Source organism: Leucopleurus acutus, assembly GCF_964270905.1.
Source record: "Leucopleurus acutus genome assembly, chromosome: 15".
Lineage (NCBI taxonomy): Eukaryota > Metazoa > Chordata > Mammalia > Artiodactyla > Delphinidae > Leucopleurus > Leucopleurus acutus.
The window spans coordinates 33002789-33028434 of NC_139157.1; the positions used below are offsets into that span (position 1 = coordinate 33002789).

Below are 25646 nucleotides of genomic sequence, written 5' to 3' on the forward strand. Positions count from 1 at the left end.
GCTCCACAACAAGAGAGTCCAAGACAGTGAGAGGCCCACGCACCGCGATGAAGAGTGGCCCCTGCTTGCCGCAACTAGAGAAAGCCCTCGCACAGCAACGAAGACCCAATGCAGCCAAAAATAAAAATAAATTAAAAAAAAAGAAAGACAAGTACTGTATGATATCACTTATATGCGGAATCTAAATAAGTCAAACTCATAAAAAAAAACAGTAAAATGATCGTTACCATAGGATGGAGAATGGGGGGATAAAATTATTGCTGTTTAGGGTAAAAAATTGCAACAAGTAGTTAATAAGCTATAGTGATCTAATGCACAGTATAATGAATATAGACAATATTGTACTACAAATTATGTAACAGGATAAATATTGCTACAATGGCAACCATGTTACAATATATAAATTTATTAAAGTAACATATTGTACACCTTAAATTTACACGTTATATGTCAAACATATTCAATAAAATGTATATAAGATAAAAACAACTTTTTCAAGTGTATTAGGAGTACAGCATTATAATTTTTAAACTGAGGAAGATATATACTATCCTCAGTTTATATACTATAAACCTTATTACTATGATAGTATATATTATATACTATCTCCAAAGATAGAAAATGTATTTGGTTTAAGTAACCTTTTGTCATTTTTATGTTACAAAGTTGTCTGATGTTATTCTGAAACACATAATAAATCAGCCTAAAAATTAAGAAGCTTTTTCACAAATAGAACAGTAATTAATGGTTCACTCTGTACTCCACAAGTGTATTTTTAATGGTACATATAATTGCATTGATACCAGAGTAAAAATGTCACGGGGAGATGACATGGGAATTTAGACTATTCGTAGATGGTTTTTGTAAATTTTGTACAATATTTCATGTCTCTGAATACTTTGATTTGAGCACAACTTATAAATACATTATAAATAGCTGTTCCATCAGCCTGCACTATTTATCTGTTCATGGGGCTGGAAGCACTACTTAGTTTTACTGCTTTCCTAAAAACTGCTTGATTTTTCTTCCAATAGTTTGGTCTTCAGTGTCTGCTAACTTGATACTTGTTGGGTGGCCATTTAAAAACTTGTCCCAGCCAGTTATCTTACTCAGGTAATAGCCTACAGATAGTCTATAGCTGGTGTGTGAGAAGAGGTTGAAGAAAATATTTTCTTTAAATATCCATTTCATTTGGCTAATAGAATTGTTATATATACTTTTAATCTCTTTATATATTTCATATATATATATATATGATACATCGATTTTAAAAATCTCAAATAATTTATAAATTAAAAGCCACTTTTTCTTAGAGTGGGGAATACAAGATTAAATTTACTAAAAAGTCATCTTAAAAATAACAAAAGCTGGGCTTCCCTGGTGGTGCAGTGGTTGAGAGTCCGCCTGCCGATGCAGGGGACACGGGTTCGTGCCCCAGTCCGGGAAGATCCCACGTGCCGCGGAGCGGCTGGGCCCGTGAGCCATGGCCGCTGAGCCTGCGCGTCCGGAGCCTGTGCTCCACAATGGTAGAGGCCACAACAGTGAGAGGCCCACATAATGCAAAAACAAAACAAAACAAAACAAAAAACAAAAGCAATATAGAATTTTTAAGTGGCATTTTTAAATGAAATGTATGACACAGAAATATGTATATAAATTTAAAAAGCAAAATATATTTCTTAGTAGTGGTGTACTTTTCATGAACAGATCCAGAGGAAACTAAAATAATAGTTTATTATGAATTTTCTTTTTGTAAAGGTTTACTAACTATGCATAGAAGAGCTATTATATCTATGAAAAGTTAAAAATAGAAAATAAATGTGTTTTGGTATTTTTATATGCTAAAGAGCATTAAAAACATAATTGTGTCTATACTTCATGGCAAGTGATATAAAAATTGGTGATGGTTCAAAATGTTTTTATACCATATTCTTCTATGTGTTAAGACTTCATGCCACAGATCCTGAATTTACCACAATAAAGAGTGGAACTGTCTCTTCAACTTTATGGAGGGGGTTATTGGAAGATAGAAAATGAGGTCATTCAGCGAGTAACACAGCCTCAGAATTAGTGAGCATCTCTACCAAAGGAGCTACCATGTGTGAGTAGCCCATGCCCCAGGCAGCTTACTAGATACTCTCACATGCTAGATCCTTTAATCCTCATTGAAAATTAGGACCCTTTATGTAAATGAGGAAACTGAATCTCAGCGAGGTCAAACGTCTTGCCCAGCATCACATAGGTAGAAAGTGTAGACCCTAGATGATGAGTTTGAACTGGAGAATTTCTTAAGTTCCTTATGGTTTTACACAGATGCCATAAACCCACAGTGTTTAAAGGTGCTTCTGAGCCTGTTGGAAATTTTGATTTAAAAACAATTGACAATTTACACGTGATATTAATAGCTGCAGACTGTCCCAGAGAGTGGTTTGTTTTTGATTCAATAAATTGTCATTTTTAAATGACAAAAAGCTGGCACTTATCTTCCAAACCTGTGAGTAGAAAGACACATTTCTTATTGAAATGGGGGACGGGACTAGCAGGTCTTTGGTGTTTACAGCAGAGATACTAACAGGCACAACATTTCCAGTGGTTTCTGTATTGTTGCAGGTCCTGGGACCCAACTGAATGATTGGAAGAGTCCCTTCTTAGATAACGAAGTCTGCAGAAGTGAATATTGAGCTGGTATCATAACCTGCTCTGCCTAAAGATTATCACAGCAGGTGAAGTTGATGATGGCAGTGTCCAGCAGTAACGTGGACTAACAAGGATGCTCGTTCCATTTAATTCTCCACAATGAAATCTCTCTTGCATAATATATTGCCACTAATATAAATTATTTGTAAATTCTATGCAACACCAAAAAATACAGCTGAAGAGATCAAGATGAGGGTAGGAATGTACTGACTAATATGGATGAAGTCCTATAATAGCTAATTTGTGGAAGTAAAACACAGAAATAGCATTCTGTGAGTAGTCCTAAGGTTAATACCTCAACAGTTACAAATGCCAGTGTGTAAGAATATTGGCAGAATTTTACACCTGCTGTGAAATGCTAGAATGTAAAGTTTACATATGAAAGCATAACAGATTAATATCTACTGACAGGTACTAATGAAATAATACGGACTGATAAATTTATTTCAAGAAAATGGTTAGAAATGTAATAAACAATAAGGATAAATAGGGGCTACCTAATTTTCAAATTCTTCTTTCCTGTCATAGACAGAAACTTATTTAAAAATCTTCATCCCATGTGGAAACAGAGATATGTGTATCATTTGAAAAATGATACTTCAACAATGCAGCAGTTTTGAAAGGATTTAATCTATTAGCACAAAGAAATGTATTAGAATATTCAGACTCTGTGTATAGGCTGTGTATCTATCTATCTTACATGTATTACACATAATTTGCTACCCTCCAATCCCCACTCAAGAACTCATCAGTTACTTTGAGGTGCAATGCATCAATTCTGTCAGGGGCATCAATAGTTCAGGACTTACTCTGACAGTTCTTTGCATCAACTGCGTCTCCAAAATATCCATCAGCACAAAGCTCACAGTACCGGCCTGTTGTACCTGGCTTACATATCAGACAGGAGCCAGACAAGCTGTCACAGCTGCCAGGGATGGAGAAGTCGAGGTTGTCATTGCACTGGCATGGCTGACACGATCCTCCAGGTAGAGAAGGTTGTCCAAAATAGCCTTCTGCACACCTAAGGTGAAAAGTTGCATCAGTGAGTATTTGGAAGGAACTCATGAAACCCTTTGGGGGCAATGTTTACATATTTTTTCATTCTATCCCTCTCCCAGGATATGCTTTCCCTTTAAGCGCTCCTTTTCTCAAATGCAAGGTGATTAAAAGAATGTTTTTCTGTTACTGCAGTGTAGATACAAGATGAAACCCTGCCAGCCCCACTAGTAATTAGATTTCAGCCAGAAAAAAAAAAAAAACTTGTCACTGGCACTGAAGACGAGACCAAAGCATAATAAGAAATCCGCCACTGGCACTGCGGCAGGATCCAGGTCCACGCTGGAAAGCCTTTGCAGGACAACACATATGTACGCAGCTGGTTGTTTCCTGTACACATATGTAAGGTTCACACGTTTCTGTTGCTGCAGCAAGAGCTTGTTGTGGGGAAGCAGGCTCACAAGGCAACTCAGTAGTGAGAATTCAGAGTTTATTAAATAGAAAATCGAAAAAGCCTCATCATTTGTGTGAGGGCCGTACGTCTGCCTTACTAATAGGCTTTTATACATTTGCACACCATATGGAGGCAGGTTTCCACTGAAGAGTCTTTACTGAGTAGCAGGCCTGCTGCATATTATGGTAACATGACATAAGGCGAGGCTTAATGGTGCCCAGAGCTCTTATTAGCAAACTCCAGTTCTTTTTTTTTTTTTAAAGGACTAAACACTATTGTACATATTATTGGAAAAACAAAAGTTCATTTATTTGTGAGGCATGGGAGAGATTTTTTTCAATTATAGTATCAAATTTCCCTTTAACCACACCGTTATGTTTTACAATGCTACTTAATGTTACAGAGGCACAGATACACCTTTATAGGAAGTACTTATTTATATTCTACTCTGTTTTCTCTTTCAGTTACATTTGCTTATGCTTCATATTAAGCTCCACTTGCCAAAGGAGAAATGAAACAGTACATCTGAAGTCTTATGGTCAGGCTAGCTCTGTTTTCTGTGCCATCTTAGCAAAACAGAAAGTCCTTTACGGCAAGGGTCAAAATTGAAGGGGAATATATCTCAAAAGTACATTATGTTTATGCTCATCTACTTACAGATACGTAGAGAAAAGTGCTCTCTACTCTAGAAAGAGAAATGGTTTAAATACAGTACATCATATAAGGATACTTTAATAATATCATGATTGTGGGGCAAAGTCATTAATTTGGTAAGATACATTGATTAGTCTAAGTTTTCTAGAACATTTATAGGTACCATAATAATCTTGTAGAATTAACCTTTTATCATAATTTTTAATGAGATTACTAGTTTTAATTTTAACAAAATCTTTTATAAATTGTGAAAGTCATTGTATAAATATTGCTTGGAAGAATACTGCCACCCACAAATATTAATTATTAATTCTCTGTTGTAAAAATGAACTAATATTTTAGTGCATAAAATTCCTCCACAATCCCTTCAGGAGTGGTAGTCAATAATGATAAGAAGAAAATCCTTTTGAATTTTAATCCGATTCTTCTTGCCTTACTTGATATTCAGAGCTCATGATCACACCCACATATATTCACATCTCATTTTGTTTACCATTAAGAGAGTGACTTTGCTCCACCAGAATAACAATATTCAATGATCATTATCACAGATAACAAACCCCCATTATTTTCAGTTCACTTTCCTCAAAATGACTTACTGCCCTCAGGAGAGAGGGTGCTATATAACAAGATCTTGTAATTTTTTTTTTTAACGTAGATAGCAATTAAGTCCCAAATTCTCCCACAACCATAATTTAAAAAACCAACTCAATCCATGAGAAAATAATTACAATTAAATAGAATAACTGAAGAGGCATCTGTCTTTTACTTTTTGTTGTAGGACATGTAAGGAGACTTACTAAATATACATGATACGTCATTCATATGGCACTTCACTGAAAGTAAGCATTCAGATTTTATTAGGGGTGTGCAGGTGTGTGTGTGTTTCTATACATAGAACAGTATTCTTAGAGACTTACAGAAATGTTTCAATAGAAATTTTTTAAATTAGTTTATTATTTATATATTTTTTAATTGTTTTATTTTTGGCTGCATCGGGTCTTAGTTGCGGCACATGGGATCTTCACTGAGGCGTGAGGGCTCTTCATTGTGGTGCGCGGGTTTCTCTCTAGTTGTGGCGTGCAGGTTTTCTCTTCTCTAGTTGTGGCACACAGGCTCCAGAGCGCGTGGGTTCTGTAGTTTGTGGCACATGGGCTCTAGCTGAGGCACGCAAGCTCAGTAGTTGTGGCACGTGGGCTTAGTTGCCCTGGGGCATGTGGGATCTTGGTTCCCTGACCAGGGAGCGAATCCCCATCGTCTGCATTGTAAGGCAGATTCTTTACTGCTGGACCACCAGGGAAGTCCCATCAACAGAAATTAAAAGGTAATTCTAGGGTCAGTGAATACAATACCGCTAATCATATAACTTGTATTAATAATAGCGTTTTATAGTCTGATCAAGTTGGATTCATCTAATTAACATTAGTGTAAATCACAGTCCTTTAGACCTTTCCAGCTTCTCAGACTTTCACTCTACCAAAACAAATTGTTAGTTGAAATCTAAAGTCCTCTCATTTTCATATGAAAGGCAAAAGGAAGACATTTGTAAACAGAGAGTTAACTGGATTTTTTTTTTGCTAGAGATGGACCTTAACATGACAAAGTCCCTGTTCCTTTGCACATTTGCTAACTTTTTTTCAAATCGAATTGCAATATTTTAGAAAGAGATTCTTTAAATGTAGATAACACATGCAGTTACGTAAGATGACTTAGGAACAATATTAAAGGAAGGTATATATATATATATATGTCTGTCTATCTATCTATCTATCTATCTATCTATCTATCTATCTAAGTGAGAGTAAGACTGAGAGGGAGGGAGGGAGGGAGGGAGGAAGGGAGGGAGAGAGAGAGAGAGAGAGAGAGGAAATGGCAGTGGAGAGAAACAATAATGAAAAGAAGAAAGGAAATTGGTGAGACTTTTCTCTATTTCATTCTGCTCCATCATTTTTCAACAACTTTTGGCTAAAATCTTTGGTCTACGTTCTTCCTATCTATAGACTGAAAACAATGCTTCAGTCTCTCTAAGCAAGTTAGAAAAGCTCTTGCTTTTTTTCCCCTCCCACTCTTCCTTAAACATCTACTGAGCACTTGCACATGATACTAATATAAATAAGGAACAGCCTTTATACTACAGGCCATGGAGAAGAAAGATATAGAGTTAAACCTTGAACAACATGGGTTTGAACTGCGTGAGTCCACTTCTACACAGATTTTTTCAATAAGTACTATAGTACTACGTGGTCCGAGGTTGGTTTAATGTGCGGATACCACACTGTGGATACAGAGGGCCAACTGTTTTCAACCACACAGGGGTCGGTGCCCCTAACTCCCATGTTTTTCTAGGGTCATCTATAGTTAAAAATGTAGCAGTGAACTATTAGAGATATGCAAATACTGTTAAAGAAGTATAGAAAAGGGCAACCAACTCGAGCTAGGATTCATCAAGGACCCTTTCAGGATGACAGAGCTGAATTTTAAGAGCGAAGCAGAGTTGGTCTCAGGCAGAGGTGGGGGAAGGGCTGCAGTCTTCCAGGCAGAGGAAGCAGTATTGGCAAAGGCACAGGGGAGGGTGGCTGAAGTTTAAATGGGAATGGTTGTGGAACTGCAACTGTGGTAGCAAGTATTCTTACTACCTCCCACTTGACTGAATCAGCTGAAGACTGAGGAATTGTGCCTGCTTATATGGTGCCTTTCGGCAAATTAAAAAAAAAGATTCTGTCTGGGCAGATGCAGAAAAATGAACAGAAGACTAGACGTGGCTGGGCACCCAAGCACAGCACAGCTAGCGTATTGGCAAGAAGAGGGCACTAGTGTATTGGCAAGAAGAGGGCACACTGGATTCGAGCCCCCACTCTCCCCCTTGGCTGAGCACTTTTGTGCAGTGTACGCACTGCACAACCACAGATGAGCAGCCTTTTGAAACCTCACTTCCAGTCACAATTTTCCTAATGGCACTACTGAGTAAGCATAACTGTCTCTCATCTCTAATTTCTGTAACCCCATGCTCTGCATACAGGACTCAGGGATCAAGGAGACTCAGCCATGAGCAGAAATTCTCACCATCATAGTGATCAGATGACAATTAGACTTGGTTCAGAGTCAAGACGTTTCTGAAGCAGAGAATATCTAAATTGGATTTTGGAATTGAAATAAAAAAAAACAAACAAAAAGGGGCTTCTCTGACACTGAATATAAATCATGTGGATAAAACTGTAGGTAAATTTTCCAAATACAAAGCAATTGAATTCAAATACCTTCTGCATTCTCTGTGGCAATTGAGAAATTAAAGTTACCTTTGACTTCTCTCTCCTTACTTAGGGAGGACATAAAAAACTTCCCAGCTCAGGAGGGGACAGGGTTTAAGGGGTCCACATAGCTCATTAAGTTTCTTGTGGCCCTATGGATCTCATTGGATGAACCTGTCACAGTCTCTTAAAATGTCTGTCTCCATGAAGTGTGATATGTTGCTGAGGCTACAAACTTATTCAGAAAGTAGCTTAGTACCCAGTAGAGCAGATGTCATCAGCATTTAGCTCACTTTTTTTTCTCCATGTTCTTTTTAATTTCACTTGATGCTCCGGCACTCATCCCTTTTTGCCCTTCAAAATACTGTCTCCTTGTTTTTCTATATTTTTCTCTTCTTGTCCAGATAATATCCTAGAATCTTAGCAAAGTGCCATGATCCATGATGAATACCCAGTTCCCTCACCCCTGGTTCTCTTCTTTTCATTTTGTTTAAAACAGTCCCTAGTCAGAGGAAAGCAGTACTGTCTCAAGGGATGAGTGCTTTGGCCGCAAGCAAAAGTTTCTGAAAACTGTAACCAGTGTCCTATGTGTGACAGACTATCAGTCCATATTTTGTCATATCTTGTTTTGCCGTCCTCTTGTTCACAATTTTTCTCCCTTCCCTCAATTTAAGCAGCAAGACCATCTGTGCTGCTTGACTGAGTCAAGGGATCTGACAGGAAGGAAAGCAGAAACATAGGAATCTTTTGGACTTTGCCTTTAAAGGTCACCATTTCTATGAGTGTGGCACATCCTCCTGCAATTCATCCCCAAACAGGAAATGGGATGGAGTTAGAAAGGCAGATGGAGGAGAAATGATGAGAGTAGGCATGTTGGTGGATCCCAGTTTGGAAAGAAGACAGCAGTATGTGTCCTGTGTGCCCACGAGTGGTAGGACAGTAGTGGGGAGAGTTATTAGACCTGAGGGCAAAGGTAATCAGGAGGACAGGAAACAGGAAGAGGTCAGCAGAAATGCATTTGGATGAACTACTCAGAACAGGTTGGCCCTACTATATGTGCACTACCCAAAACAGTCACACACACACACACACACACACACACACACACACACACACACACACACACACACACTCTCATTCCAGCATTCAAGGCTGTTGGTACTATAAGTAAGCTTGTTAGAACTTTGGTTCTAACCAAAGCTAGAGGTGGAAAGTGGGGAGAAGAGAAAAAATTTTAAAAACTGGAACATAATTGACATATAACACTGGGTAAGTTTAAAGTGTACTTGACTGAGATTATGTGTCCAAGCCCTCACAGCTCCTACATATAAAGAATTTGATCTCAAAGTAGAAATTAAACTGAGATAAAAATATAAAGTTATAATTCCTGTCTATCTGAGTCTGAGATGCATTCTTGCTATATAATAAAAGTAGGGAATTTATGGTCACGTAAGATTAGAAAATGATGAGTTAAACAAGTTGAAGAGATTTTTTTCACTCCAGGACTGGTCAGAACCTTTCACATGCTAATAGATGCTTCCCAAATGTAAGTGATCACAGAACTCTATTCCAAGAACATCTATAACTTGGAAAACACAGCTTCAGTTTTTCAATGCTGATTTTGTGTAGATGATATGTATAACTGATTACACCAATCACTCACAGAATACTTTTGATTACAGGATTTTCAGTCCAACCCATATCTCCTTCCTTCCCTGACCCTTATTCTCCCTCACACCCCGGTCTACTTCAGCCTGCACATCCCCCAAAATGTTTCTCCTAATATTTTGGATCCATCTAATGGACTTCTTAGCTCCTACAAACACAAAGAAATGATAGACTCTAAATATTCCTGTAAAACCCTAATCTGTATTCTGGCTAGAAAAATATAATATCACATCTTCCATATAATAATGGATTAAAGTTATTTTTGACTGAAAAACTTGAATTAGAGGTAAGATATGCCATTTGAGGCATGTTTCTCTCTTCTTTTGGATCAGATTAATAAAGGTTTTAGACAGGAAATCATCCTTTTTGTCAGGTATTCCTTTCCTAGGTGAATTTTATTATTCAGACCAGAATGTTCTCCAGAATATGTTCAAATATTCTCACCCACATTAAAAATGTGAGCTGCTTGAGGGCAAGGATGGTAGGATACATCTGTTTATAGCCTATGTCTAGCCCCATGCACAGCACATGGTAGTTGCCAAACAAATGTTTCTTAAATAAAATGTAGGATTTTAAATTGTAGATGGTTCAGAAACCATTGTCTAACGTATACAGAAAATACATCTCATGGAGCAAAGCGGTATAAATACATCAGAAACTAAGTCCCCCTAGATAAATGGATTTAATGGCCTTGTATGACAGAGCAGCTGTCATTTTCCAGTTGCTAAAAAAAAAGGTTGCCTGTAGTGAGCCAGAGGGATTAGGCATTTGATGTAAATCTGTCTTGGCAATGATATGTTCTCCTATTACAGTAAGTAATATGCATGTGTCCTCCTTTTTTTTAAAAAAAAACACAATCAAAGACTTCTAGTTTCTCAACTGCAAATAAACCCTCCTTATTTCAGTTCTGTTCCTCCATTACTCATTTACAGATGCTGCCATACTCACAAACAGTACTTGCTGCCGCTAGGAGCTGTCACGGGCACTGTGTCCACAGACTGCTAGCTGCTGGTTAAATTCTCTCTGGGTGATTGGCTCTTCCTTCATTAACTTTATAGAGCCTTGTTGAAATAGGGTTGATGGCTGCCAAGGGGACAGGAAAGGATAGGCAGAAATAGCCCTCTGTGGCGTTAGCCTTGGTGATGCTGGGTGAAAGCAGGTTACTTTCTCTGCCTCTCCCCCTACCTTGACCCCCACCCACCTTCTAGTGATGGAAACAAAAGGGACTATTTTCAGTGCTACACCCAGGAGATGCTGTTGTGTTTGTCAATGACATTATGGGAGAATTTTGTACCATTTTCAGTGAGACTGAAATACAGAAGAACCTTTTCCTCCAAAAGATTTTAGGAGGAAAAATAATCACACGAATTACATAAAATAATATCCCTGGCTCCACTGCAAAACAACCTAGTAAAATCAACGGGAATTAAAATACTGGCTTAGAAGTAATTAGATGAGAATATAAATCATGATAATAAATTACATTTTGTTTCAATTTTCAAATATATTTAAGGTAAATTATGGACCACTTGCTGAACTATGAACTACACACATTTAAGCTACATTTTAAGGACAAAAAGCTAATTATGAAAAATAAATGTTGCCAACGTAGACAGTAAGATAAATCTTAAAGTGCATGACTTTCCACTTGAACAATACTTTCTAGAAAGATTGCAGGTTAATGCTTAACCTTTAAGATTAAAACATTAATCAAACACTCTCTGAGTGAATGGAGATTTATAGAGCAATTTCTAGAGAATAAATAAACTATAAAAATATACCGCATTTGTTTGACAAGTGTGGTGAGAAACTTTATTTCACCTGAGTGTGGCGGCTTTTCTGGGATAGTGAGAAGGATGATAATGCCTGTGGTTTTTATAACTCCCAACGTGGAAATCACATTGAAAGGCAGTGTAGTATGTGCTTACCTCTCACAGTGTGGTCCTCTGTACCCGACAGGGCATTCATCACAGATCAAGCCAAGACTTCGGTCCAAATGGCACGTCGGGCTAAAGCTATGTTGATGTCATTGGGAAACAAAGGCGACAAGGAAGAAGCATATACACAAAGTCATTAGCAGCATATTTTCATTTCTCTTCTTCGCATGTTGCTGTGACAAAAGGGTACAGGCTAGTCATTCTCGTCTCACAGACGGAGAGTAGGATCTGGCCAATCCAGGATAAAATGACACTGCTATTTCTGCAGACGTGAACACAGTCCAACGGAAAACAGTATCCCTGTGACATGCTATTAACTGATTTTTGACTGTTCTGGGTCCCTGATCATCAGTAACAAGTGGGACTGTATAGCTGCTCTTGAGGGATTCCCTGGGCCTGGAAAAATACAGTCTCACATACTTTCTCTCTAGCCAAATCCTGATGAATTTGAAGCAACCCAGAGAAATCTGTTAGAGATTTTGGAAAACTCAGTATGTGGTAGTGGAAGCTGTGGTAGTGGTGGTGGTGGTGATGGGGTTCCTCTGTCCAGTACTTCTGTCATGGGCGTGGATGTGTGTGTGTGTGCAGGCTGCTGCCCACGTGTACTCAGGGTTACACTGTTTACACAGACAGAACCCTCAGAAAAGCTTTCAGATGAGATCAAGCATGCATATTCCGCCTAAATTTATAATAAAACGAAACAAACCAAAACAACCTTGCCATTTCATATCTTCTGGCATGTTCCAAAGTTTACCTCTCTCGTTGTACATATTTCCATCCTGGGTGTCTGAAGTCACGGAGTTGAACACCAAGTCAGGAGCTAGCAGAGTAATTACGTACTAGCTTTAGCCTTCATCAACCTGTTCGACTCTGGCCATACTTCTTTGCCTTGTGAGAGACAGCCTGCGCGCATGGACCGTTACCTCAGAAGTGACACATGGGCTCTTTGCAGAGCCATCAACTGTTTGAATTCTGTGACCTCTGCTCCTCTGCCGTTTCAAAGGAAATGTCCCCAACTACTCTTTCTCTCACTATGTTTTCCCTAAATAGATTTATTTTCTATTATATATGACAGGACAATTCAGTAGAGGTTTGCTTGATGGCTAAATGAATTAAAGAGAGAACTACAAATTAAACACTGAGCTCGTTTTGCTCCTGACACTTGTATGACTTTGGAATACTTTCTTAACTTTTGTGCAGATCCGATCGTGCGTCCTATTTTTTAAAATAATCTCCCTTTGGCTTAACTCATAGTAGTCCTGTAAATAGTTATTATTTCTTTTATTTATTTATTTTTAACTGAAGTATAGTTGATTTACAAGATTGTGTTAGTTTTGGGTGCACAGAAAGTAATTCAGTTTTTTATATATATATATATATATATATATATATATATTTTTTTTTTTAAATTATTTTCCATGATAGGTTATTACAAGATATTGAATAGAGTTTCCTGTGTTATTTAGTAAATCCTTGTTGCTTACCTATTTTATGTATAGTAGTTTGTATCTATTAATCCCGTATTCCTAGTTTATCCCTCTCCCACTCCCTTTCCTCTTCGGTAACCATAAGTTTGTTTTCTATGTCTGTGAGTCTGTTTCTGTTCTGTATGTCAGCGATCCCCACCCTTTTTGGCACCAGGGACCAATTTCGTGGAAGACAATTTTTCTATGGACCGGTGGCAGAGGGAATAGTTCAGGTGGTAATGCGAGCAATGGGGAGCGGCAGATGAAGCTTCCCTCGCTGCTCACCTCCTGCTGTGTGGCCTGGTCCCTAACAGGCCGTGGACCACTACCGGTACTTGGCCCAGATGTTGGGGACCTCTACTGTATACAGATTCATTTGTATTATTTTTTGGCTTCCACATATAAGTGATAGCATATATTATTTGTCTGACTTACTTCACTTAGTATGATATTCTCTAGGTCCATTCATGTTCCTGCAAATGACATTATCTTATTCTTTTTGTGACTGAGTAATATTCTGTTTATATATATACCACATTTTCTTAAACAGTCTTCTATTGATGGGCACTTGGGTTGTTTCTATGTCTTGGCTATTGTAAACAGTGCTGCTATGAACATTGGGGTGTACATATCTTTTCCAATTAAGAGTTTTCATCTTTTCTGGATATATGCCCAAGAGTGGGATTGCTGGATCACATGGTAGCTCTATTTTTAGTGTTGTAAGGAACCTCCATACTGTTTTCCATAGTGGATGCACTAATTTAGATTCCCACCAACAGTGTACCCTCTCCAGCATTTATTATTTGTACACTTTTTGATGATAGTCATTCTGACCAGTGTGAGGTGATACCTCATTGTGGTTTTGATTTACATTACTCTAATAGTTAGCGATGTTGAGCCTCTTTTCATGTGTCTATTGACCATCTGTATGTCTTCTTTGGAGAAATGTCTATTTAGGTCTTCTGCCCATTTTTTTTTGGGTTGTTTGTTTTTAAAGATTTAATAATTTTTATTTTTTGATAGTAGCAAGCTATTAGAACCAAGTAGCTCTATCATTTAAAAAATTTCAACTCAGTGGAACATTTAAATGAATCTGGTGAGGTAAGTGGGGAAAAGCCTGGTCTGGTGTATCTTAAGTTCACAAATCTTACTCAGATAAAAGATTTCACGTTAAGGGGTTCTGGTGGCTGCCACGAGCAGCAGAAGCAAGTTACACCCAGTCTATGGTCTGTGAGAGGGGACCCATCTTTCAGAGAGCAGCCTGTGGTTTGCCACCCATGACCCAAAGGGAGCTCACCAAGGGTGATTTTCTTGGCAGGAGTATGACCGCAGTGAGGAGAAGAGGCACACGTAAAAATGGAAAGAAACAATTGTTTTTTCCTCCTCATGCCGTGATTTGCTATTGTTTTCAGACATACAACGGAGGACTGGATTTTGACAAACCTCTGGAATGCACGTATGTTTTCTTTTAAAACTGGCATTCTTTAACTACCTCATCATCTGCAGAGAAAGTGACCCTTAACTAGAAGCCCTAGGTTTCCCACCCATGTGGGACTACAATGATTGAAAGAAAACCATTACCAATTGTTTACTGATCCTAAATTAGTTTACCATAAGTCATGTCAAAGGTTCTTGATAAGGCTTCTGACACTTTAAAACTATTTATAAAATAGATTTCAAGTTCTTGAATATACTCATGCCTCAGTTAAGGCTGACAGAAGGAAAATAAAACACACTCACTGACAGAAATCAATGCTTTTTCAGAAAAAAATTAAGCAATAACAATATATCAGATTTGACTAGCTCTTTACATTTTTAGAGTGCTTTTATGCATAATTCTATCACATTTTCACAAAATCCTATGAGCTGGTGAGGGCGGGCATAATTTTTCTTGCTCAAAGTCATGTGCTACTTTCCAGGAGAATTTAGCACGGGATCCAAAACTTTTGATTTCTAACTTGATGCTCTCTTTTCCCTATAACCATCCAGTATTCAGAATTAAGTGAATTTAAACTTCTAGTAATATAACTATTTGATATGATGAGTCTAAATAAAAGCTCCTCATAAAATATATTTGTATTTGTGCTTCAATACTCTTTAAACAACGTAAACTGAGGGTTCACTCCCTTACTGCTGTAACTGCAGTTACAAGTATGGAGAAGATGGTAGTCAAATACAAACATAAAATTAGAATGAGAAATAAACATGTACAACAAAAAATGTCTATAGAATTCGGATTGGCAAATGCAGCAACTTGACACTGATTTTGGCAAATACAGGAAGCTAACTGTTCTGTGATAGAAAGAGGGAACTGTAAGATCTTTGTTGACTTCAAGTGATTCCAAGATTATGTCATCTAACTCTAGTTGGCTCGCTCTACACCAGCAGAGGCAATATTCGGCTTCCTGGATTATCCACTCCATGCCACAGAAGACACAAGAGATCAAGAATAGCAGGCTTTTTCCACAAACAGGGGGAGGAAGAGAAGCTATTGCTGGAATAAACAGTAAGGAACTACACATAGAAACAGTCTTTTTAAAAGGCTGAATGTAAATTTTTATATTTATAAGTAAGTGTATATATGTACATACAAATGAATATGTATGTGAGCATATGTGTATGTATTTAGGTATGTGAATGTATAAATACAGATAAAATTAGCTTTGTTCCAGAATGCATTTAATCTTACCTATCAAAATATGTACATTAAGATAAAATGATGCAATACGATTAAAGAGAAAAAAACTAAAAAATAAGATAAAATCAGGGGTATATTTAGAGTGCAGAATGTGTGTTGTAAAAAATGCGTATATATGTGTATATGTATATATTGTACAATATGTTCATTGGATAGTGGCAGATCATATGGATAGTGGCAGATCATATGGCTTTGAACTTTCTCACAGCCAATGCAAGAGGGAACTGAATTGCCTCTTGGTTTCTGTGATGTGACAGGAAATAATGAAGTTTTTCATCACTGGCATAAATTTTCCATCATTAGGGGTTAGACAATCAGGACATGTTCTACGTTTGCATACAAAATAGGAGAGCAGGACTCCTTTTAGCTAATTGTTACCTGGAACACTTGGGTAGGGGAAGACAGACCAGAAGGGATAAGATGCTGCAAAGTGTCGCTGAGTGAGGAAGCTAGGGCTAAGATGGTGTGACTGTCCACGAATAACTGCTAAAGGAGTAGAGAACTGAGAGAAAGAGGAGAAAAATGAAGGGCAAACTCATCTTACTTCATGACTGTGGTTTGGATCACATATATTTTTGAAATTTCTCCATAAGTTTTTTCTTCTTTCAGTTCAGTGATATCTGTTCTCTTTATTCTCAGGAGACCCATTTAGCAAACATATTTCTTTAATTATCTTTAAATAATGTGAAATCTGATGTAATGTCCATAATTGGATTTTATAATTAGAATTGGGTTATTTTCTGTGTTTCTCTAAACATGAGTTTCTCATTTAGCAAAATAGGAGTATGATCTGAGTAAAGCCTTCATGCTGATAAATTACGAAAGCAAATACTTAGCATAGTGCCACAATAAATTAAGTAATTAAACCTGCAGTTTTTCATCCAACTAGCTCCTTACATTTGAGTTAGCATAGCTGTTGCCAAACACTAGAGTCATTTTTTACAATGGACATTCATAGTTTGTCTAACATTAAGTCCTATTAAATTTTTTTTTTTTTTTGCTTCTCTTCAATGTCTCTGTAATTGTTTCTATTTCTATAGTGCCATTGGAAGAAGCACAGAGAGGTGAATCAGAATATACGGGTTCTAATATTGGTTCTGCCACAAGCAAGCTGTATGATCACGATCCAGGAACTTAATTTCTCTGGAGTTTAGTTTTCCCTCTGGTATACGGGACTAGTAAGATACACGATAATCACCTGTGTGTACATAAAACTGTATGTGGGAAAGTGCTCTAAAATACCTAGCACACTCTAAAATTTCTAAAGTTGTTGAAATGAACAGGTCCTTAAATTTAAATTTTGTCTTACAATATTTATATTTCTCTAAGTACTAATTTTAACAACAATTCAATGTGGCCCCTTGAGTGAGTCCAAAAGTCAGCTCTAGAAGTGGTCCATCCTTTCACAAATTTAAAGTTTAGCATTTCTGATGTGCACAAAGAAGTAGTATTCACAATGATATTAGTAGACAGAACTTATTAAGAGCCTACTCTCTGTTCAGCTTTGTGCCAAGATTATCTCCAATTTTTTTATATAACTGATGAAAATCTACAATGATTTCAATAATATTATTTATTCAAACACATCCTAAGTGTTCAAGGGCAGACAATCATGTGTCTCTTTCATATCATATTTAATCTATAAGCTGTGTGATGCCAGAAATTAATATAAACATTTGAAATATTTACATTTTAATTTGCATTATTACATAATGTAATGATAATTACATTATTATTCTCTAGAGATAAATTTCACTACCTAGTTACAATCTATAGCTAGAATATATACATCACCAATGTGAGATGGCTAAGCAAACAGTGGACACTGTAAATAGTTGATGAAGTGATATATATATATATTTTTATATATAATTTAAATATTATATGCTTGTCTGTATTCATACATCATAATAATTATACTGATCTATCTCTATCTCCCTACACATTTGATTTATTTTGCAATATTATCTAAGAAATTTGGAGCCAAAATGCTTATGACCTATAAGATTTATGACTGGGGATTAAATAGATAAATCACCAAGGCAAAACTATCACTAAGCCTTACAATTCTAGATGAAGGTTGCAGCAACCTTTAGTTGAATTTTTTTTTTTTCTGAATAACTTATGAACATTCAAATCCCATCTTCTGAATAATATGTAACTAGTCAAGTTATTCCTCATAGTTTCTAACTCAGATTATAAGTGTAATGACTTTTTAAAAACTTTTTTAAAAGGGGAGTTTCTCTAAGTCATTAAGTATCCCCATTATTTAGTGAATAAAAAAATTCAGGTTATTAGATTAAAATGAATTTTTCTCATCACTATTGTGCAACTTAACTATGTTAATTTTCAAAGTGTGTTAAATTTAAAAGACCTAATACCTCTGAAAACAAATTTTTAAACAAAGTGGATCATCACTGTTCCCTCTTTCTACTTATAAAAATGCCACTTTTTTATTGAAATATAGTTGATTTACAATATCGTTAGTTTCAGGTGTACAGCACAGTGATTCAGGTTTTTTACAGATTATATTCCATTATAGGTTATTACAAGATACTGGGTATAATTCCTGGTAAAAATGTCACATTTAAAGCTGGCATTTAAAATTGTTTTTTGCCCTCTATTGCCAATTCTAAAGTTAAAATTATTACTTAATAATTTAATAATTATTTAATGTAAATGAAAACACCTGAAATTAAGAATCTTTAAATATTTGGTGTAACTTACATTGTTATTATTGAGTTGTCTTTATTTTTAAAGAATCAAGATCTGCATAATATACCGAACTGTAATACAATACTAAAGAACATTTTATCACTGGACACTGGGACCTCAATCCTTTTTAGCACTGACGGATGGTATTATAACGCTTGCTGACTTTCTCCTTTCAGGAAAACAATTAGAATCCATTTTAAAGTAGAGGCACAGTAAACAGAGAAGAGTGGGTCATGAATGCTTATAATTACCCAAGCAAAGTTCTCTCCCTTATGGCTCTTCTGCATTTATAGTAATTGGTAATTAGTTGGTCTAATTTGAAGATAAATTCATAAGGTCTACATATTCACTAAATTACCTATTCTGCAAATATATTAGGCTAGGATTCCCATGGTACTATGAATGGTCAGCTGTGCTGAATTGACAGCTGTGCTAATGCCATTGACATTTTGGCTGAGAAGGAGTGCAATGTAGATGAGTGGCTAGATGCTATCCCTTTGTTTTCCTCACCCAGTGAAAGTTTTGTATATGTTGGATGGTTCTGGAGAATTCCATTCAGCTACGTAAGTGAGTAGGTTCTCCACTGCTTGATCTGACCCTTCACAAGTACACCAGAGGGCAAGGTTTGTGTCACGTTATGACCAACATATTCATTATTTTCCAGATTTCCTTTTGCCTTCTTCCTCTTCTCTGACATCCCTGGTTACCAAAGGATCTTCAGTTTTGTAACCACCCAGGCTCATGCCCTAAATTCTGAAAATGTTCTGATCACTAATATACAGTTACCCCATTTCCCATTTAAGTCTCTTAATGCTATCACTTAAAATGCAGTGTGATTTTTAAAGAAGCCCTCAATGTAAAACTGTAGAGGAATGGAAAGCACATTGGACTTTAAACTTAAAATTCCAACTCTGATACTTTAATATTTTATGACTCTGAGCAAAATAAGGCTCACCATGTTCAATCATTGTTTTAGGTGCTTTGTGTATTTTAATTTACGTAATTCTCACAAGAACCCTATGAGAGGGTCCTATTATCACAACTAATGACAAGAGAATTGAGGCACAGAGAGTTTAAGTAACTTTCCCAGAGTCACACAGTTAGAAAGTATGAAACTCAGCATTTAAATCAAGGAATTCTCTGAGAATTGGCACTATAATGCTCTTTTCCCACTCGGAAACTCTTTTCTTAATCTATAAAATAAGACCCACTTATTGAATAGTTTTTGAAGGTAAAATAATGCCAAATATAGTGCTTGAGCCTATGCCTAGAATGTAGTAGGCTGCTTTCATTAAATCTTAGTTCTTTCTCTTCTTTTCCAGTGACTAAGATGGAAAATTCTGAGGGAGGATGTTGTCAGGAAAGAGGATAAGGATTTCATGTGAGATGAAGTATAGGAAGCACAGTTCCTATGAGGACTTTTAAATTTAATGACAGAATTATTCTCAAAGTCTTTAGCTTGTAGTATTTATGGACCCTAGTAACAAAAGACCATTTCCATTAGGAATATCCTGGGTAAGACCTCAGAGTATGACCAACTTGATAACAGCTTCACATTAAAAAACTGTAACGGACAGATTTCATTAAAAATCATTAAAAACTTTTGCTCTGCAAGCATTAATACAGCATTTAGAAAGAGGTGGAAAGTACATAAAATAATATGAATTTTATTAAGCACTAAGCTTGCCTTTAAGAAAAATTTTTATAATTTCTTTGATTTAAAACTATAGTTTATAATTTTTACTAGTAAAAAGTGTTGATTATTGTTCAACATAATATGCCCCATTAAAATAAAAAACATTTTTGGTTTCAGGGTCTTGCTTACATATTTGCTTAAGGGATGGCTGCTCTAAGGGGAAAGTGAATTAGAGCGGCTGAAATACAGTGTTCCCCTAAAAGGTAAAAGGAAGAGCAGACAAAATATATACTTTTAAAAGTGTGGTACAGAAGGAGAAAAACAAGTATCGTATAATATCGCTTATATGTGGAATCTAGAAAAATGGTACAGATGAATTTATTTGCAAAGGTGAAACAGAGTCACAGATGTAGAGAACAAACTTATGGTTACCAAGGGGGGAAGGGAGGGTGATGAATTGGGAGATTGGGTTTGACATATACACACTACTATGTATAAAATAGATAACTAATGAGAACCTGCTGTATAGCACAGGGAACTCTACTCAGTGTTCTGTGGTGACCTAAATGGGAAGGAAATCTAAAAAAGAGTAGACATATGTATATGTATGACTGATTCACTTTGTTGTACAGTAGGAAACTAATACAGCATTGTAAAGCAACTATATTCCAATAAAAACTGATAAAGCAAAACAAAAACAAACAAAAATCAAAGTCTGTTACAAAAGGTTATTATTTTAGGTGAACAAACAGAAAATTTTAAAAAAAGACAGAAAGAAACCTGGATGACTAGAAAAATTGTATGAAGTTTGCATTAAACTTTTTCAAGATGTAGTTTATGTAAAATAAGATGCAAATTATTACCCATATTTCAATATTTATATAATTTATCATATAATACCATTATAATTATTTCAATAAGATAAACATACATATATATATATATATATATATATATACACACACACACATAATATGATAATATGATAAACCGTGCGCTAAGGGACAGAACTGGTGCTTAAAGGTCAACTAACTGATTTCTTATTTTACCTTTTTGAGGGGTTTATGACTTGCCTAAGAGTTACAAATATTGTGTGACTGGGACCCAAATGAGCAGCATTTATATTAGTAGTCTTTTTATTACAGTATGAAGATGTGTGTGTGTGTGTGTGTGTGTGTGCGCGTGCGTGCAAGTGCTTGCCTGTGGGCACATGTCTATGTTTGTATAATATATGTCTTCTGTTCTTTGGAGTTGGTTTAGAAAATCTATTTAAGTTCTGTCTCTTAGATATTAAATCCCCCAAACTAGAGCTAAAATACTAAAAAATCTGCGGAATAAATAGCCATAACTTTAAATGTTTTATATTTAGAAAAACTCACAGTATCTTCTTGAGAAATTCATGCATAAATCTATTACTTTTTTATGTGTGACAAGAGAAAGGGTAAATTCTATATCAAAAATGCACTTGCAGAACTGGATTCCCAGCTCACGAGAGAGGTTAAGTTTGTTACTCACTTATTGGATGGGATATTGAGTGGACAGGCACAGGGCTGACAGTCATCAGAGGTTCCTTTAGTAGGATCACCATAGAAACCAGGAAGACATTTATTGCAATATAGGCCACCAGTGTGATCCTTACAGTTCTGAGGAAGAAATGCACATCAGAGTTTATTATTTCAGTCTCAAGCATCAACATGTTACCAAAAATAGATCTACAGAATCATTAGTCTATTCCTCGCCAGAAAGAATAATTTTCCACATTAAATGGTCAATTTTACAGCTGGGAGAGAGCACTGAAAGTTAATTTAATATCTAGCTTATAAACTACACACTAGTTTCAGCATATGCATACTTACAAAAAGATGATTGAAATTCATTATAAATATTTTTCATTATGCAAATAGTATTTCCTTTTTTTCTTTGTTGTTTTTTTTAAGGAAATACAAGTGATCGTGAGTGTGTGTGTGTGTATAGTTATAGTCTTAATAATATATGTTTAATGGAAATTGTACCTGATTTAGGTAAAAATCAATTGTTCAGCTTCAACTGCTGATTTAATGAGAACTATGGCTAATCCTACAAAACCTCTGACACTATGGCCTTTTACATCAGAGATTAATTTGGACCTCAGTAGGCTCTGATGATGTGGACAATGCACTAATGTATTACAGCTGCAAGGGCCTTGCTTAACTCGTAATTTAAAAATGAGAATATTGAAAAATTAAAAATGCATACCAATAAATAATAAAACCACAAGGCACATAACAATTTCCCTCACACATTGTTTTTTACTTTTTCTTTTTTATTATTTTTATAATCTTTATTAGAGTATAATTGCTTTACAATGGTGTGTCAGTTTCTGCTTTATAACAAAGTGAATCAGTTATACATATACATATGTCCCCATATCTCTTCCCTCTTGCGTCTCCCTCCCCCCACCCTCCCTATCCCACCCCTCTAGGTGGTCACAAAGCACCTAGCTGATCTCCCTGTGCTATGCGGCTGCTTCCCACTAGCTATCTGTTTTACATTTGGTACTGTATATATGTCCGTGCCACTCTCTCACTCTGTCACAGCTTACCCTTCCCCCTCCCCATATCCTCAAGTCCATTCTCTAGTAGGTCTGCATCTTTATTCCTGTCTTGCCCCTAGGTTCTTCTGACCATTTTCTTTTTTTTTTTTCTTAGATTTCATATATATGTGTTAGCATATGGTATTTGTTTTTCTCTTTCTGACTTACTTCACTCTGTATGACAGTCTCTACAACCATCCACCTCACTACAAATAACTCAGTTTCATTCCTTTTTATGGCTGAGTAATATTCCATTGTACATATATGCCACATCTTCTTTATCCATTCATCTGTTGATGGATACTTAGGTTGCTTCCATGTCCTGGCTATTGTAAATAGAGCTGCAATGAACATTGTGGTACATGGCTCTTTTTGAATTATGGTTTTCTCAGGGTATATGCCCAGTAGTGGGATTGCTGGGTCGTATGGTAGTTGTATTTGTAGTTTTTTAAGGAACCTCCATACTGTTCTCCATAGTGGCTGTATCAATTTACATTCCCACCAACAGTGCAAGAGTGTTCCCTTTTCTCCACACCCTCTCCAGCATTTATTGTTTGTAGATTTTTTGATGATGGCCATTCTGACCGGTGTGAGATGATATCTCATTGTAGTTTTGATTTGCATTTCTCTAATGATTAATGATGTTGAGCATTCTTTCATGTGTTTGTTGGCAATCTGTATCTCTTCTTTGGAGAAATGTCTCTTTAGGTCTTCTGCCCATTTTTGGATTGGGTTGTTTGTTTTTCTGATATTGAGCTCCATGAGTTGCTTGTATGTTTTGGAGATTAATCCTTTGTCAGTTGCTTTATTTGCAACTATTTTCTCCCATTCTGAGGGTTGTCTTTTCGTCTTGTTTATGGTTTCCTTTGCTGTACAAAAGCTTTGAAGTTTCATCAGGTCCCATTTGTTTATTTGTGTTTTTATTTCCATTTCTCTAGGAGGTGGGTCAAAAAGGATCTTGCTGTGATTTGTCACAGAGTGTTCTGCCTATGTTTTCCTCTAAGAGTTTTATAGTGTCTGGTCTTACACTTAGGTCTTTAATCCATTTTGAGTTTATTTTTGTGTATGGTGTTAGGGAGTGTTCTAATTTCATTCTTTTACATGTAGCTGTCCAGTTTCCCCAGCACCACTTATTGAAGAGGCTGTCTTTTCTCCACTGTATATTCTTGCCGCCTTTATCAAAGATAAGGTGACCATATGTGCGTGGGTTTATCTCTGGGCTTTCTATCCTGTTCCATTGATCTATATTTCTGTTTTTGTGCCAGTACCATACTGTCTTGATTACTGTAGCTTTGTAGTGTAGTCTGAAGTCAGGGAGCCTGATTCCTCCAGCTCCTTTTTTCCTTCTCAAGATTGCTTTGGCTATTCGGGGTCTTTTGTGTTTCCATACAAATTGTGAAATTTTTTGTTCTAGTTCTGTGAAAAATGCCAGTGGTAGTTTGATAGGGATTGCATTGAATCTGTAGATTGCTTTGGGTATTAGAGTCATTTTCACAATGTTGATTCTTCCAATCCAAGAACATGGTATATCTCTCCATCTATTTGTATCATCTTTAATTTCTTTCATCAGTGTCTTATAATTTTCTGCATACACTCACTTTTTTAAAAAACTGAAATGGTATTTTTCTGTTAATTAGTATTTTTTGAAACCATGTTCTTTTCAAAAATAAAAAATCAAAATAAAGTAATTTATATCTTGATTTCTTCATATTAATTAAAGTATATTCATAAACCCACTTTGTGTTCACAAAATTGATCAAGACTGGTAAAGGTGAGCAATCAGATAATCAACAAGTGAAACTGTCTATAAAGCACTGATAAGTTTTAATGATGTTTTGGCATCATGTAAACATAACTTCTTCAGTCTCCAATGATACAATAAAATGTATCTAATGCCTATTACCTATCATACGATATGGATTTATTATGACTGAAATACATTTTTAATTTTACAAGCATACAAAATGCTATTTTTTTCTCATTTCCAAAGAATTCATCAGAGCTTGGAGTGCAAAACCTTTAATTTTATCATCAATAACTAAATAGGTAGAAGAAATGGCTAATAGCCAAAATATAAATTCACTTTAAGCATAAAGTAAAAATTTGTTAATCTGATTGACCAATGGGATAGCCAGTTTGATTCAATGAAAATTCTGAATTATTATTTCTTTTAGTATATTTTTAAGAAGCTCAATTTTAATTACACTTAGTAAATGGATTTAAGAAAAAAACACCCATAAATAAACACTTCTGAACATAGCTTGTTAAATTCCTTGGGGAGAGGGACAGATTCTTTATTGTAGACAATGTTAAATGAAAATCCAGTAATCCACTTGCTTACAATCTGTAAATGTGGGAGTTAAGCTCACAATACATGAAGTTTTCAAGCTCTGAAATCTCATGACAGTTTCATGACAGTGAGTAGGTAATTCTTTAGTATCTGGTGATACTTGAAAATAGGTTTTTCTTTAAGGTATCTAAAATTCTCAAATTTATTTTGCAACCCTCTATCAAAGTAGCAAAGGTGTTAACTTTATTATCCACATTTGTCTAAATAACAGCACATTGGGATGGAAGGTGCAAAACATGGATCAATTTGATGAAAGGCTTTCCTCTTTGATTTCATCTTCATATTAGTTCCTTTCAGTTTTCAAGTTTAAAGTTGTCTCTTACTAAAAAAAGTATGTTTTTTGCAATATTCTTTGCATATTGTCAGATTGACACAATCAAAATTATATCTTCAAAGACTTAGGGACTTTAAAAAATAAGATTATAAAACTGATTATGTTTTAACCACGTTGAAAATGGTATTTCTAAAACTCAACTGAAAATCTTGCACAACCCAGAGACCATGCTTTTCTTTACTGATTTGAAAGAAAAATAACATGTAGGAGTTTCTTACATT

The 25646-nt window shown here is 35.9% G+C and overlaps 1 protein-coding gene across 1 annotated transcript in view; it reads right to left on the reverse strand.

Annotated features, from left to right (window-relative positions):
* The window catches only part of LAMA2 (laminin subunit alpha 2), a 603102-nt gene that overhangs the window by 212974 nt on the left and 364482 nt on the right, over window positions 1-25646 (reverse strand). Inside the window, exons 17-19 of the mRNA XM_082855622.1 lie at window positions 21685-21812; window positions 11646-11732; window positions 3507-3718 (exon numbers count right to left, since the gene is read on the reverse strand). Coding sequence (XP_082711748.1) covers window positions 3507-3718; window positions 11646-11732; window positions 21685-21812 — 427 coding nt within the window. The remainder of the gene's footprint in view (window positions 1-3506; window positions 3719-11645; window positions 11733-21684; window positions 21813-25646) is intronic.